Source organism: Adiantum capillus-veneris, chromosome 27 (genome assembly GCF_014529385.1).
Source record: "Adiantum capillus-veneris isolate H3 chromosome 27, ASM1452938v2, whole genome shotgun sequence".
In the NCBI taxonomy this organism is placed as follows: domain Eukaryota; kingdom Viridiplantae; phylum Streptophyta; class Polypodiopsida; order Polypodiales; family Pteridaceae; genus Adiantum; species Adiantum capillus-veneris.
In genome coordinates, this window is record NC_140957.1 from 107,523,225 (window position 1) to 107,538,966 (window position 15,742).

The 15,742-nt window shown below is 45.7% G+C and overlaps 1 protein-coding gene across 1 annotated transcript in view; it reads left to right on the forward strand.

Moving 5' to 3' along the window:
- The first annotated feature begins 453 nt into the window (after nucleotides 1-453).
- The window catches only part of LOC147422532 (acetylornithine aminotransferase, mitochondrial-like), a 101,579-nt gene continuing 86,290 nt past the window's right edge, over nucleotides 454-15,742 (forward strand). Inside the window, exon 1 of the mRNA XM_086503356.1 lies at nucleotides 454-1,184. Within this exon, the coding sequence (XP_086359482.1) occupies nucleotides 684-1,184 (501 nt within the window). The 5' untranslated portion in view covers nucleotides 454-683. The remainder of the gene's footprint in view (nucleotides 1,185-15,742) is intronic.

Sequence of the window (15,742 nt, forward strand, 5' to 3'; positions counted from 1 at the left end):
ATGCGCCAAAGCAATCCCTGTGTCTCGAGTTGCTTGCAAAACTTGAGGCCCACCCTTCCTTGGCTTGCAAGCTTGCTCACCACCCTATTGAGTCCCTACACAACAATGTAAGCAAATAGAGACTCTTTCACCTTTCCCCTCCCACAGAGACTACGGCCTCCCCACGCATGCAACCCCTCCAAGCTTCCAAGTCCGCACGCACGATGGACAACCACTTGATATCCACTCTTCGTAATCATCATGTAGCGTACGACAATCTGCCAGCATGGAGATTCTAACCACGTAAGCTTTTTTTCCCCAATGTGACAGCTCGAGAGCTCCACACATACCACATGTCTATGTTTACTTTTTAAATCCATGTTTTTTCCCCCTTGCTTGGAAGGCAAAGATCATCCTAAAACATGCACATCCCACTGTTGGAGCTTCTTTTAATACCCCATGGCAATGTTCGGGAAAAATCATTTTCGCAACCATCCACAGTTCCTTTCATGGATTTTTGAATTTCAAATCGGCACAATTGTTAGCTGAGACAGGTGTTGAGGCCCCAAGAGTAGCACGCAAGGAAACTGTTCCACTCAAATAAATATAAATGCAACAGAGGCAGCAGCAGGATGACTTCTCTGTTCTTGCCAATTATCATCATCTAGCCCACAGTACAAAGCTAACCTGGACCGTTTGATCTTATGGCTGCTTTTCGAGCTTCGTTGTTCCATGTCTCAAGCCACTCATCAACAGAGACTCAGGGCCGCAGTGACTTTCCTTACGCTGCCAAGTTTCCGCATAATGCAGCGACGCCTAGTCATGTAAGGCCTTCTCTAATTCAGCACGCAAAGGCAGACATTCTGCCCAGCAGTGAAGAAGAAGAGTGTTTGCAAAGTGCAGCTGCCTTAGCAGCGGCTTCCTTGTCTGAAGATGCCTCCCTTGTTGCGAATAATGCCTCCAGCCAGGATACTATAAAAGCAGAATCCCGGTTGTTTGTTCAGACATATGCACGATCTCCAGTTGTCTTCGTGGAAGGTCATGGATGCAAGCTTTTTGATGCAGAGGGTAAAGAGTATTTAGACATGTCGGCAGGCATAGCAGTAAATGCCTTGGGCCATGGTGATCAAAGCTGGGTGAGGGCCGTCACTGAACAGGCATCAAAGTTAGCTCATGTTAGTAATTTGTACCATTCCGAACCACAGGTGAGGCCCTACCACTTTATATCTTGGACTACCAAATTGTTTTCGTTTTGGCAACGTTGCTTAAATAAGCAAAGTGGGCATGATCTATATTTTACAAAGCCAAAATTGCCTGACATTGTAAACCCTCACAGCCTAAAAGCTAACCATTAGGAAGAGCTTCTCCTACCCACCCAAAATTACTTAGAATGCTATACCGCAATGACCTTCAAACACTTACTACCCATGAAAGGACTTAGGATCATTAGTTTCATTCAAACAATTTAAGGTCCTCTCAGTCAGTTGATCGAAATGCCACTATGATACCTAAATTTAAATACAATTTGAATGCCTTGATGGGCAAGGATACTTTATAATGAGAGTGTCTTTGACAATGATCTTGAAAATGGAGCAAGTTCCAGGTGAAGAACTAGGGGGTATTTTTAAAAACCTATTTATAACTACAGAAGGATGAATAAGAAATATATATCCAATATAATACTTAATAGAGATGGTTAAGTCAGGTCCTCTCAATCCGAGTTTTTGCTATTCTTCTTTTTATTGAGATTTGGAACCCTAAGGGTTTTTACCATGAGGCGGCTGAGGTGTTTTATGAGGATTACCTTCAATTGCAGAAGCTTCGAGACAAGGGAGTCATTGAGCAACTCCTTCATGTGAATGTGGGTTACCGAGTACAATGTTGTAAATATTTTCACCAAGGGCCTCTCTAGGACCTTGGCTTATCTCTGACCAAAAGCATGTTGTGACCCTTTGTAGCAAAATTTGGAGAGGTCACCTCCACTAAAGAGGTCTTACTGTAATTATGAGTCTTTCAGCTAAGCATTCTGCAATGCAGTAGGAGTAGATTTGACAAGATCTAGCAATCATGCAACCACAACCTTTTTATGTAACCTTGCATTCATACGACCGCCCGTCTTATGTCTCGTTGCCCACATTTGGCCCTTTATTTTTAGGGCGTCCCCATGTATTTTCTGATGGGTGATTTGTCCTTCCTCCACCTCTTGCTTGTATATATGTAGGGCACATGGTAGGCTTGGGCTATGATTTGTCCATTACATCATTTGTATCTGCCGCTATCACAAGTGTGTAGTTAATGGTGTCTATGGGGGACTGATCAACTCCCTCTCACATGTTGTTGGCGTCTCTCTCTCTCTCTCTCTCTCTCTCACATGTCGTTGGCGTCTTTGTCTCCCTCTTGAATATAGAACCCCCAAAACTCGCAGATCTCACCTTTCTGCAACAGATCCTCGCCGCACGGTCAGATCCCACGTAGTTTGCAATGTGAGCCCGGAAAACGCAGATTTCAGCATCTGCGTTTTCAGTGCGTCGTCGTCGCATCGTCGCCATCGACATTGTCATCGACATAGAGTCAAAGTTCAGCAGATAAAGATTTGCAGATTTCAGCCCTTAGCATTTTCAGATTTCAGCTCGTCGTCCTCATCGTCGTCGACATCGTCGGCAAGTCCAAGCATTGTAGAGATTTGTGCAATCAATAGTACACCGCTCTTGCCATAGAGAGTGGGGCCTTCGGAGGAGGGTTTGATAGCATTCTGGTGTTGTATTCTCTTCTCTCTCTATCTCTCAGTCTCAGCACCTTCATTCACAGTGTTCATCCACTTTGTTTGTGTCCATTGGACTCTCTCACTAAAGGAACGGAACGTTCTCCCTTCCGTAAGTAAAAGGAACCCTTGAGCACAGTTCGGAGCACTCATCTTGAGCAAAGTTAAACATTCATTCCGCTGCACCTTACATCTCAGCCCTTCCCGTGAAGATTCAGAGTATCTAGCTACGTGGCATGAGGGGGGTGCAGAGCATGTGTCAGGATGTTACAGAGGCTATACCAATTGAGTGGCACACTCCTCTTAAATCAGCACCTCCCAGTTGAATGGGAGCTTTCACGCGATTGGAGGTCCTCATTGCAGTCAGGACTTGCTCACAGTCACGATCTTGCATGTTTTTTGAGGTTCAAGGGAAGGGTCGTCTTCACAGAGTCTTAGTAGAGGCACCACAGGTTGCTGAGCGCTTTTTTCAGAGGATCCGAGTTTTGGGCATCTGTGGGAGGACTTGTGTTTGGAAGAGCCGCCCTTTGGTACGAGTGTAGTGGGACCAAAGAGAGTGGTTTTGGCGAGATCCTTTCTTTTCATACGATCACCCAGGGACCCCTTTCTTCCAGTACGCAGCTCGTTTGGGGCGCCACCTACTCACAGCACAGAGAGAGGCTCGCCCTGTTGCAGCACTTCATTGGCAGGAGGGTTTCACAACAGAGTTCTTGGTAGGGTTCTGGGACCAAAGAGAGTGGTTTTGGCGAGATCCTTTCTTTTCATACGATCACCCAGGGACCCCTTTCTTCCAGTACGCAGCTCGTTTGGGGCGCCACCTACTCACAGCACAGAGAGAGGCTCGCCCTGTTGCAGCACTTCATTGGCAGGAGGGTTTCACAACAGAGTTCTTGGTAGGGTTCTGGGAGTGCTTGTGAGACAACAGACAATCGCGGAAAGTTACCATGTTTCAGTGGCTAGTTGCGCATAGAGCTACTACAATAGGGAGTTGGCTGGTACACAGCGGCTTCTCAGCAGCATGTGCAACCTGTGGCCACCTATTGAAGACTCAGCGGCACTATACGTGGGATTACCCCATGGCACAGAAGATTTGGCTTCGGATTCTTCGGCTGATGCCAGCACTTTCAACCCTCCAATACACTTGGTGTTAGGTGCAACGGAATGAATGTTTGCGCTTTGCTCAAGATGAGTGCTCCGAACTGTGCTTAAGGTTCCTCTTAGTTCTTATGGAAGGTAGAGCCTTCCGTTCTTAAGGAGAGAATGCTATGATCACAAACAAAGTGAATGGACACTGTGCGTGCAAGTGTATGAGACTGAGAGATAGAGAGAGAAGAGAGATACGACACCAGAGACGTTGTAAAACCCTCCTCCAAAGGCCCCACTCTCGTCGGCGAGAGTGGTCTACTATTGATTGCACAAAGTGGTACAATGCGGTTGCAATGGACTGATGCAACTTGGGACTATGCCGATGATGACGACGACGACTTTAGGGCTGAAATCTGTGGTCTTCTAACTGTTGAAAATCTGCTAATCTCTGGGCTGTTTTCAGTGGCTGAAAATGACTTTTGGCTGCGTTTTCGAGGGCTGAAAATGGGGTCTTCTGCAACCAACTAGGGCTGAATCTGCTGCTGTCCAATAGGGCTGAAAACGCTGACCATCTGATGCGATTGAGGCTGAAAACCAAAAACGCTGGGGCTGCCTTGTACACCGAATGCTGAAAATCCAAAACACTGGCAGCTCTGGGTGGTTCTAGCAAAAACGCTAGGCAACTGAAGATGTTGGCGATGGTGGCAATGGAAAACGCTAGGATGCTGTTACTGCTGAGGGCGCTCTGCAACTGAAAACGCCAGGGATCTGGCGGGGTGCTGAGGATGTCCAAAAACGCTAGGGTTGATAGGTTCTTATTGAGAAGGTGCCTGTTGAGCGGGGAGCTCCTGCTGCCTCTTCTGCCATTTAGTGCTAACTTGGGTTTGCATATATATTAACTTAGCAAAATTGCCCTACCTACTTTTGTTGGAAAGTCACTTAAATTAATAAGTGAAAAATGTCAAAAATAGGGAAAATAGGCTAAAATCACTGGAAAATTCCCCTGACTGATTGTGATGGATTCTGAGGGAAATGCTTATGATCATGCTGTATGCAACCAGAGGATATGCATCTATGCTAAGTGACTGGGCATGCACGGTCTACGAATAGACTCACAAAAGTGCCAGATCACTTCTAATCTAGACTGACTGGACTGACTGAACCTTGATCATGCTGTAGCTTGTCCACGGACACATAGGGTTGGATGTGTCACGTGACACTTGGGGTGCTGCAGCCTCGTCCACGCTCAGAGGCCCAACGCTTCATTTTGAGATGGCTTCTATCAACAACATGTAGTGATTCAAGATGGTTGATCTACACTCCAGCTTGCCACATGGCTCATTCCCAAGAGTGGTGCAATGATAGAGAGTGGTGTTGGGAGCTCATTTGCGGCCTGACACTCTGGTTCATCTGGCAGGCCTTTTGCTTTCCCATTTTCAAGGCTCGTCTTGTCCCACCAGCAGAGATTGTTCATGATATCCGGCTGGAGCTGATCCATACACTTCTAGGTCAGTTTGAGGGACTTTAGGGCAACTCCGACTATATTCAAGAGCATTGCGAGGCCTTCCTACGACTTTGGCGCCCTGGTCCTTTCTTCACCCATATTTGCCCAACCGGTAGACTGTTCTTAGGATCCCCGTGGTCACAGTCTCCTATTTTTGCAATTTTCTCCTTATCGGCCTAGTTGGGGACCAACTTTGGTATGTTCGTGTTAGGGAATAAAGGCCTAAGTGCCTTGTATTTACTAACTTATAAGTTAAAAGACTTATAAGTGAGGGGGCCCAAGTGTGAATGGCCCCCTAGTCACTTACTCATATACTCAAATGTGAAGCCCAAAAGATAACAAGCGTGACTTTTCCCAAAAACTCCAACGAGCGTTCTCTCTCTCTCTCTCACGTTTTCTCTGCGTGTGCTTCTTCTGCGCCACTCTCCTCTTCTCCTTCACTCTCATTGCATAGAGTAGCAAGTGGGCTCTCTCTCCTGCTCCCCCACACATGGTATCAGAGCTTTAGGGTTTCCAAGAGAGCCATTCTCGCAACACAGATCAGAATTCTATTCTTGTTCGCTGCGGGAAGGATATTCAACCGTTTTCAATCAACTCTGTCACGAAGGGATCCTCTCACCGTGTAGAATCGACCTCCGGTGACAGTTTCCCCAAAATTAGGGTTTCAAAAACTGGCGAACAACAGCCTATTTCTGCTGAAATTGACCAATTTCGGGGTCAATTTGATGCAATTTCATTAGGGCAAGTCTCACAGGTCAATCTTACAGGTGTTTCCACCAACGAGGTTCTGAAAATTCAGCAAAACAGGTGTTTACAGGTCTGATTTTTGCCCTAAAACAGGGAATTTCAGCAAGCAAATGATGTATACACCTTGTGGAAACCTTTGGTAAGGGTTTGGCAGTGAATGTACGCCGTTTTGGAGTGATTTCGCGTGAAATTTGCTCGCTGTTTTTCTGTAACAGCAAGCTGTTTTTTGCCCGATTGCGCACATTTGGGCGTGTTTAGGTCGGCAAAACAGGGTTTCAGTGTTTGCAATCACTCAGAATGGCTTCTAGCAGTGAAAGTGACAATTTGTTGCACATTCGCAAGCTTGAAGGTGCCCATAACTTTGCTATATGGAAGAAGCAATGTTATAATGTGATGTTGCAGAAGAAACAGGCGAAACCTATTAAGTTACAGGGTGTGAAACCGGTTGATATGGAGGTTGAAGAATGGGAAGAAGTGGATGAGTTGGCTCGCTCCACGATCATGCTTTCGGTGTCTGACAATTTACTCTTCAATGTAGAGAATGAGCAGACAGCATGGGGCATGTGGAAGCGTTTAGACGAGTTGTATGCACAGCAGAGTGCTGCCAGTAAAGTGTATTGGCTTAAGAAGCTTATGGATCTCCGCATGAAGGAGGGCACGCACATGTCAGTGCACCTCAATGAATTCAATTCTATTTTCAGCCAACTGACAGAGCTGAAATTCACGATTGATGAGGAGTTCAAAGCTACTTTTCTGCTATGCACATTGCCCGAGAGTTGGGATGTATTCCGGACAACTCTTAGTAACTCAAGTGCGTCACTTAAGTATGCAGATGTAGAGAGTTCTCTCTTGATGGAAGAGATGAACAGGAAGAACACCACAGGTGGGTCTTCTAATGCATTGCACTTGAGAGGCAGGTCTCAACAGAGGGAGAAATCTGGCAGTAAGGACAGGGCACGCAGCAAATCTCGTAGGAAAGATGTTGTGTGTCATCATTGTGGAAAGAAAGGGCATTATAAACGGGAATGCTATGAGTGGAAGAAAGAGAAGAACAAGGGTGCTGAAACTGATGCAAAGGACAAGGGAAATGCTAAGAAGAGCACTGTGTTGATTGAGGAAATCAATGTTGCTAGTAGTTGTGACAGTGACAGCAGCACTGATGTACTCAATGCCTCTTCTGTGGATCCACATACCCTTGCTATGGGTTCTGATGTGGACATGCATACTTGGATTCTTGATTCAGGTGCCTCCTTTCATGTAACACCTCATAGGGATTGGTTTACACAGTACTCAGGTGAGGTGCAGGGCACTGTTTATTTGGGAGACAACTATGCATGTGACATTGCAGGTATTGGCAGTGTCCAGTTTTCCTTTGCTGATGGTATGACTTTTGTTTTGCACAAAGTGCGTCATGTGCCACAACTCAAGAAGAGTTTGATTAGTACAGGACAGCTAGATGATGCAGGCTATCACACCACTTTTGGTGATAGCAAGTGGAAAATTTGTAAAGGGGCCCGGATTGTAGCCAAGGGTTGTAAATCGGACACTTTGTATCCTTTGCATGTATCTAGTGTGCGTGACCATGTTGTCGCCGTAACCGAGCAGCCAAGTGTTTCTTTGTGGCATGGCCGGTTGGGACACATGAGTAAAAGAGGAATGGAAACTCTGCCTCGTTGTGGTTATTTGCCGTGTTTGAGGTATGCTGATTTTTCTCATTGTGAGCACTGTATTTATGGTAAGCACAGTCAAACACCGCACAAAAGGTCTCTCTCTTTGAAGTCTGACAGGTTAGACTTAGTGCATTCCGATGTATGTGAAATGTCACAGTTGTCCTTAGGGGGAAAGAAATATTTTGTCTCGTTTATCGATGATGCTACACGTAAGGTGTGGGTGTATCCAATACGTGCTAAAAGCGATGTTTTGGATACTTTCAAGAAGTTTCTTGCGTTTGTTGAAAATCAAACTGACAAGAAGCTTAGGTCTTTGCTCTCAGACAATGGGGGGGAGTATGTATCAAAAGCATTTATTGACTTTTGTGCTACTAAAGGTATTAAAAGAAAGCTCACGGCTCCTTTTAATCCCTCTCAGAATGGAGTTGCAGAGAGGTTGAACCGGACTATCCAAGAGAAAGTTCGGAGTATGCTGTCACATGCTGCATTACCTCATGGTTTTTGGGCAGAAGCTGTGCAAACAGATATTCACTTGATTAATCGCTCACCTAGCAAGGCTTTGGGTGGAAAGGTGTCTGAGGAGGTGTGGTCTGGCAAGCCACCCTCATATGCACATTTAAGAGTGTTTGGTTGTGAGGCCTATGTTCACATCCGGAGTGAACTGCGCACCAAACTAGAACCAAAGTCTCATAAATGCATTTTCCTAGGATATGGTGAGGATGGTGAAATGGGGTATAGATTATGGGATCCCGCATTACGGAAAATCATACGCAGCAATGATGTCATCTTCAATGAGGATTGCATGCACAAACAGCCCACAAAGGTCGAGGAAGTGCGCCGGGTTGTTTTTCGTGAAGATGTTACATATGGACAGCCAAGAAGGCCCAATGTTCAGCAGCCTTTACATGCTGAAAATGGTGCTGAAAATCAGCCCCAACAAGTTGCCATTGATGCACCACAGGTAGGGGAACAGGTTCATGCTCCTAGACCGCCCGTTGTTGCGATACAACCGGCTGAACAGCCTGCTGTTTTTGATGGTTTACAGGCTGAAAATCCACCTGTTATGGATCATTGGGTGCGTAGGTCTACTCGGGTGACAAGGCCCCCCGATAGATATGAGCCGTCTTTGGACTATGTCATGCTTACTGATTGTGGTGAGCCGTCTTGCTATAAAGAGGCTATGCAACGGGAAGACAGTAAGAAATGGTTCAAAGCAATGGTTTCGGAAATGCAGTCTTTGGAGAAAAATCATACATGGGACTTGGTTGATTTGCCTAAAGGGCATAAGGCTCTGCCATGTAAATGGGTTTACAAGACCAAGGTCACATCTGATGCTTCTTCTAAGTACAAGGCACGTTTGGTTGCTAAAGGGTACAAGCAAAAGCATGGTGTGGATTTTGATGAGATTTTTTCTCCTGTTGTAAAGCTTGCCACATTACGTCTTGTTTTAGGCCTGGTTGCTTCTGAAGATATGGAGTTAAAGCAAATGGATGTCAAAACAGCGTTTTTGCATGGCGATTTGCTTGAGATGATCTATATGATGCAGCCAGAAGGTTTTGTGTCAAAGGGGCAAGAGAAGAAAGTATGTAGACTCTTGAAGAGCTTGTATGGTTTGAAACAGTCTCCCCGTGCATGGTATCACAAGTTTGATACATTCACGAGGTCTCAAGGATACAAAAGAAGTACTTCTGATCACTGTTTGTATATCAAAACGGCAAGTGATGGATCTCTTCTATTGCTGATTTTGTATGTTGATGACATGCTTATTGCGGGTAAAAACGTCACGGAGTTGGATGCATTACAGCAAAGCTTAAAGCATCGCTTTGACATGAAGGATCTTGGTGATGCTAATCATATTTTGGGCATGCGTATCTCTCGAGATAGACCCAACAGGCGTCTGTATCTATCTCAACGAGATTATGTTAATAAGGTGCTACATCGTTTTCATATGGATGGGGGAAAGGCACTTGGTACTCCGTTGCCTCCATATGTAAAACTGACTGCACATGACTGCCCAAACACATATGATATGCGGGCTGAAATGGCCAAGATTCCTTATGCATCAGCCGTTGGCAGTTTGATGTATGCTATGGTTGCTACATGTCCGGACATTGCATTTGCGGTGGGAGTGGTAAGCAGGTACATGAGCAATCCTGGCAAAAAGCATTGGGAAGCAGTGAAGTGTATCTTGAGATACTTGAAAGGCACTAAAGACTTGTGCATTTGTTTTGGGAAGAGTGAGACATCTGTGCATGGCTTTACAGATGCAGATTTTGCTGGACATCCAGATTGCAGGAAGTCTACCTCTGGATATGTGTTCACATTCACAGGAGGTGCAGTTTCTTGGATTTCTAGACTGCAAAAATGTATTGCTTTGTCTACCACTGAGGCTGAGTATGTGGCTGCCACTGAGGCATGCAAAGAAGCTTTGTGGCTCATGCGTTTGGTAGAAGAGCTTGGCATTAAGTCACCGGTTCCTGTGCTACACTGTGATAGTCAGAGTGCTATTATGCTTGCAAGGAATCCTGTTTTTCATGCCAAGACAAAGCATAGAGGTGAAGTATCATTTTATCAGGAGTGTGCTTGATGACAAGTGCATTACACTTGTCAAGGTGCACACAGATGACAACCCTGCAGATCTTTTGACCAAGAGTCTTCCAGCAGAGCGGTTTGCATATTGCCGACAGATGATGGGTGTTGGATGAGTAAGTGCATGATCAGCTGATGTATCATATTTAGTTGATTCTTTGATCTCCCAAGGTACATTGCCTTTAGGTGGGAGGTTGTTAGGGAATAAGGCCTAAGTGCCTTGTATTTACTAACTTATAAGTTAAAAGACTTATAAGTGAGGGGGCCCAAGTGTGAATGGCCCCCTAGTCACTTACTCATATACTCAAATGTGAAGCCCAAAAGATAACAAGCGTGACTTTTCCCAAAAACTCCAACGAGCGTTCTCTCTCTCTCTCTCACGTTTTCTTTGCGTGTGCTTCTTCTGCGCCACTCTCCTCTTCTCCTTCACTCTCATTGCATAGAGTAGCAAGTGGGCTCTCTCTCCTGCTCCCCCACAGTTCGCTAGTTCATTGTCTTTTTTAGATGATGTGGCACATTTATTAGAGGGCGCCCCTATTTCTAGGTCGCGGGCGGGGGGTTTTAGGAATAGTCTGGTAGATGGAGGAGCTCCCTAAATAGGGACCCCTTGGCCCCTTATATTAGTGCATATATTCAGTGAGTGCAGAGACTACCAAAATTTCGGGATTACCTCTCTCTAGCATTGAAGCGGGCAAGGAAAGCAAGAACTAGAAGACACCGTGCATGGTACTCAGCTGAATGGAACACCGATAGTCAACTGAGGATCATAACCTAGAAGCCCCCTTTGAAGAGAAGAATCCTCAAAAGTATGCTGTGCTGTAACCACTGAGTCAACCCCACGTTGGAACAAAGCAACTACTATCACTAGAAGTTCCAAAGCTCCCTTCCGAAAATAGGAACCCCCCCTTCCCGCTCAATCTTTGGGAAAGAGAATAAATACTACCAAAAAGAAATCTAAGACAACAAAACTACTTCCTCTATGATTGAACAACAAAGCCTTAGTCTCATAAAACTCGAGACCTAGAGAAGATCACACCATCATTAGACTTGATCTGTTGAGAGACTGAAAACCTAAAATGTCATCACCTGAGGACCATGTTTACCACAAAAGCCGTTGAAACCATATGTCCATCGCTCCTCTGCATCTGTCGATCAAACCTGTAGGCACAACCATTACAAATGCCAAGCTCCATATAGACTCGAGAGAGCGCATATTCTCCTACTGTTGGAACTTGTTTCCTTGTCAAAACCTTTTCGCTCGTGTTGACGAGAATATACCCACTCCACTATGCAATGATCAATCAATACCCAATATACAACATAATACTAATAGTCAAGGTGAGAGTAAAGGAACCGCCGAGGGAACTTCGACATACCCACGAAGATTGGAATGGATTCCTGCAAGGTTGGAGCTCTCCAGAGGGATGTATGGGAGAAGCCTCCAAAAGTTGTTGACTATAGAAGTAGAAACTAGATGTCCCAACCAATTGCTGACACTGCATGCAAACTTGTCATCCAAAAGATCTCAACAAATCTGCTATTCGACATCAAGAATACCACCCACAAGAGATTGCAACATGTCCTCCTTCTATTACTCACAAAGGGCATAGGAATGACCAAATTTGTAAGCCCACACTACCACCGGTGACGAGAGAACATGGAGATAGGAGTAGTCCACTCCAACAAACCTCCTTGAACCAGTTGTCGAACAGTTGTCATAGTCGTCTAGGCACACACTCCACCTCTAAGCCTCATCCTTTGAAGTCGGATGATCATACAAGAAGTGGTATCAAAGTTCAAAGAATCCCCCCTGCTTGTCAAAGCCAACTCCAACACGTACTGGAGCATGCATTGAGTCTTCTGTAAATCGGATGAGTAAAAGTCAACTGAAGCGGGAACTAAAACTTCTGAGAGAGAGAGAGAGAGAGAGAGAGAGAGAGAGAGAGAGAGAGAGAGAGAGAGAGAGAGAGAGAGAGAGAGGAAGAAGAAGAATAAGAGAATTTTAACGTCGTAGGAAACTATCCCAAGAGACCTTAAAGATCTATCCGACGAGGAGAGTTGAACTCAAGAAACGACTAAGTTTCACAAGGCCGGTAGCCGCTCCAGCGAGAGGGTCGCTCGGTGTGTCCAAACTTGTTGTCCAAAGCGCCATGACTGCTCTCTGAGCTCTATATCTAGCAGGCTGCTCCCTGGGATACGAACCATGAGACTGCCACTTGGCTGTCTATGTGACATAGGAAGAATTACCCGTGCATGATCTAAAAAGGAAGTCCCTACCAAAATGCATACCGAACCGCCCATGTCACAATTGTGACCACTAGAATAAAAGCGATCTATCCTAGGTAGATTTACCCCTCCTACTTTGTGGTCTGACCGAGAGAAAGATAGGCTGTCTGCTGAAGCGTGCACACAGCCTACATGCTGCCGTACATCTGAAATCCTCAAAGTCATACATAGGTGCTCTTAAGTAGCCAACTCAGCTCCATGTACAGTAGCATGGCTACCCCCCATCCTATCCGTAGGGTCCTCAAGCATAGTGAAGTCACCCTCAATGCACCACTGCTCTGCATGAGGCAATGTGAAACCGGCCGTAGGGCGGTAGACTTTATCTCTCACCTGATTCTTTACTTGAACTTTACGACACAGAGGAAAACTTCACGAATAAACCTGTGACTGGAATTAACACTTCAAACAGAGCATGGCTTGGCAGCTAGAGTGCTACCAAGCAGATAGTGACACCTTGTAGGCGCCCCAAAGATTGGCGCCCCTTTCGGTATTTCTTTATTCTTATTGCGAATAGATGATCCGAACACTTTCACCCTGTCACCAAGCTGTCCAAACGTGTCCATGCCACATGGCTGTCATTGCAGGTTTTGACCCAATTTCACCAGCATAATGGCTCAAAAACCTCTGTAGGTCAAAAGTACACATCAAGGACACTTTCCGTTGCAGGTTGGAAGCTTTCAAGTGAGCTGCAGGTCAATTTCAGCATGCTGTAATTCCCTGTTTTGACACTGTCAGGTGCCCGAAACTCTCTTTAAGCATCTCAAGGCTTTCTCAAGGCTATCTCCTGCAGTTTAGGTGCAAAACCCTAAACCTGAAAAACACAGCATGCTGTAATTTTCTGTTTTGAATCGTTTTGGTGGAGCGAACATGTTTACGCTTGTCTCAGGTGCTCCCGTAGGCAATGGGACAGCTCCCCTTTGAAACGGACGAGTTTTCATGCGAGAAAACTCTCCGTTTTGACAATCCTTCGCGATGGAACTGTGCGTACCTGTGGGGGATTAGCAATTAGCTAATCCGGTTCATGTATAGAAGGCTCTTGCCTTGGCAAACGCGCATAAAACCCCCAGATCTGAGAAGCCCAACTAGTGGGGCATTACCATATATGCAAAGGGAAGAGAGATCATAATAACAGGGAATGGCCGTTTTCAAGTCTTCGTTCCCCGTTCCCATTCCAAGTTCCCGTTCCGAATCCCCGTTCCATGTTTCAAACGTGAGTACCCGAAACAGGGAATGGCATTTTGTTGCGCGTTCCCGTTCCCCGTTCCCGTTCCGGTTTCGCGTTCCTGGTAACTATGAGAGAGATGCACGAGAGCAAATCATCGCGCTATATAGAGCAAGGGAGAAGACAAGCTTTCCATTAAAGCTGTAATCACCTGCGCGCGCGCACACACATACACACACATTTTTTTTTTTTGTAAATCTGCTTTGATTAATTTACAAGTGGGAAACCTCAAAGCGAGGAAAACCCACGAAAAGAAAGGGATACAAAACACAGAGCACTATGAGGCTCCGAAGGCTAGAAACAGTCAAAATAAATCTTGTAGGTTTCAAGAGTGATGTCTCTAGCGTCATAGGCAAAATGCAGTGCTTGACCAAGAGATAATTTGAAATAGGGAAAGGGGTCAACAAGAGTGCCTTGGAACATTAAGGAGTTCCTATGATGCCAGATGGCCCAAATAGTCCAAAATCTGACCCAGGTGAAGAACACCGCAAACTGAGATTGCTGTGATCGAAGCACTCCAAAAAGCCAAAATCGTCGAGCCAGAAGGAAAACGCAGCCGAAGAGCTGTCGACACTTGCCGAATGAAGGCTCTAGAGTGACGACAACACCACAGTAAGTGTGGCACGGTCTCGTCAGCTTCAAGGCATCTGGGGCAGCGGGAAGGTTCAATATGCCGAGCATGCAACAAACTGCCAACAGGTAGAGCTCCCACCAAGCACCGCCACAAAAAAACACGTTCCTTCAAGGGCAGATGACTCTGCCAAATACGAGACAATGTGTGTTGCCACCACAAGGATGACTCGGAAAGCAACCATAGCTGATTACCCCGATGCACAATCCATACATCAGACTGAAGAATGGCATAGACATTGGTAGCTGAGATGCAATCCAATCTAGTAATAGCCAGATTCCAATCAGAGAAGCGAGAGTCTTCATCCAGAGGAGGAATGGGCGAATGAGCAGCAAGCATGTTTTGAATCTCCTGCCAAAGAGGAGAATAGTGAAGACCCAACCGAAAGTGGGAGATGGCATCAGCGAAAGAAAGAACATAACCCGAGTCATCAACCACCTGATGCACCTGACAGATTCCTTTTTGGGAAAGAAAATACGCTTGGCGAGGAGACCGTTGAACCAAAGTCGAAGCAAAAACCCTGCTCCAATGCAGACTCTCCAAGCGAAGAGAGTTACCCCCAGAGGATTGTCGACCATCCCAAGCAAAATGCGAAGTGACAACCTTCCAATCAACAATTAGAGAAGAAGTAAAGGGACATCCAGGAATGTGTCCTTCAAGCTTCCCAAAAACAACATCCCAATAAGTGAGTTGCCAATGACCAAAAGAAGGGGTGACAATGTGCGCACATAAATGTGTGACCATGAGAGCCTAGGGTTTTTGCTGCTCCACCAAAACTGGCAACAACATAGCTTTCCGAGCTTGAAGATGACGTCTCAAGTCCAAAATATTCAACCCTCCAAGCCGCTTGGGAGAACACAGCTTGTCCATAGATAGAAGCCGAATGCCCCTCTTGCTAGACGAGGTCCGCCAAAAATGTTCTAAAATATTGGTCATGAGAGACTGCAAGCGCAACCGAGGCCAGGATAACAAAGGCTAGTAAAACTGCACATAAGCCACAAGGATGCATTGGACAATCCTGAGACACACATGAAGTGGCCACGTGGACAATTTCCAATAATTCAACTTGAAATGTAGACGTTGGAGCACCCAATCCGTTTTCTTCATAGCCGATACATTCCAACCCAGCGGACAACCCAAATGGCGAACCAGAACATGGGGAGGAACAATCTCTCGAGGCCACAATATCTTTTGCCAGTCACACTCTTTTAGAGGCAATAGCTTGGATTTGCAAAAGTTAACTTTGAGACCTGTTGCCAATCCAAAC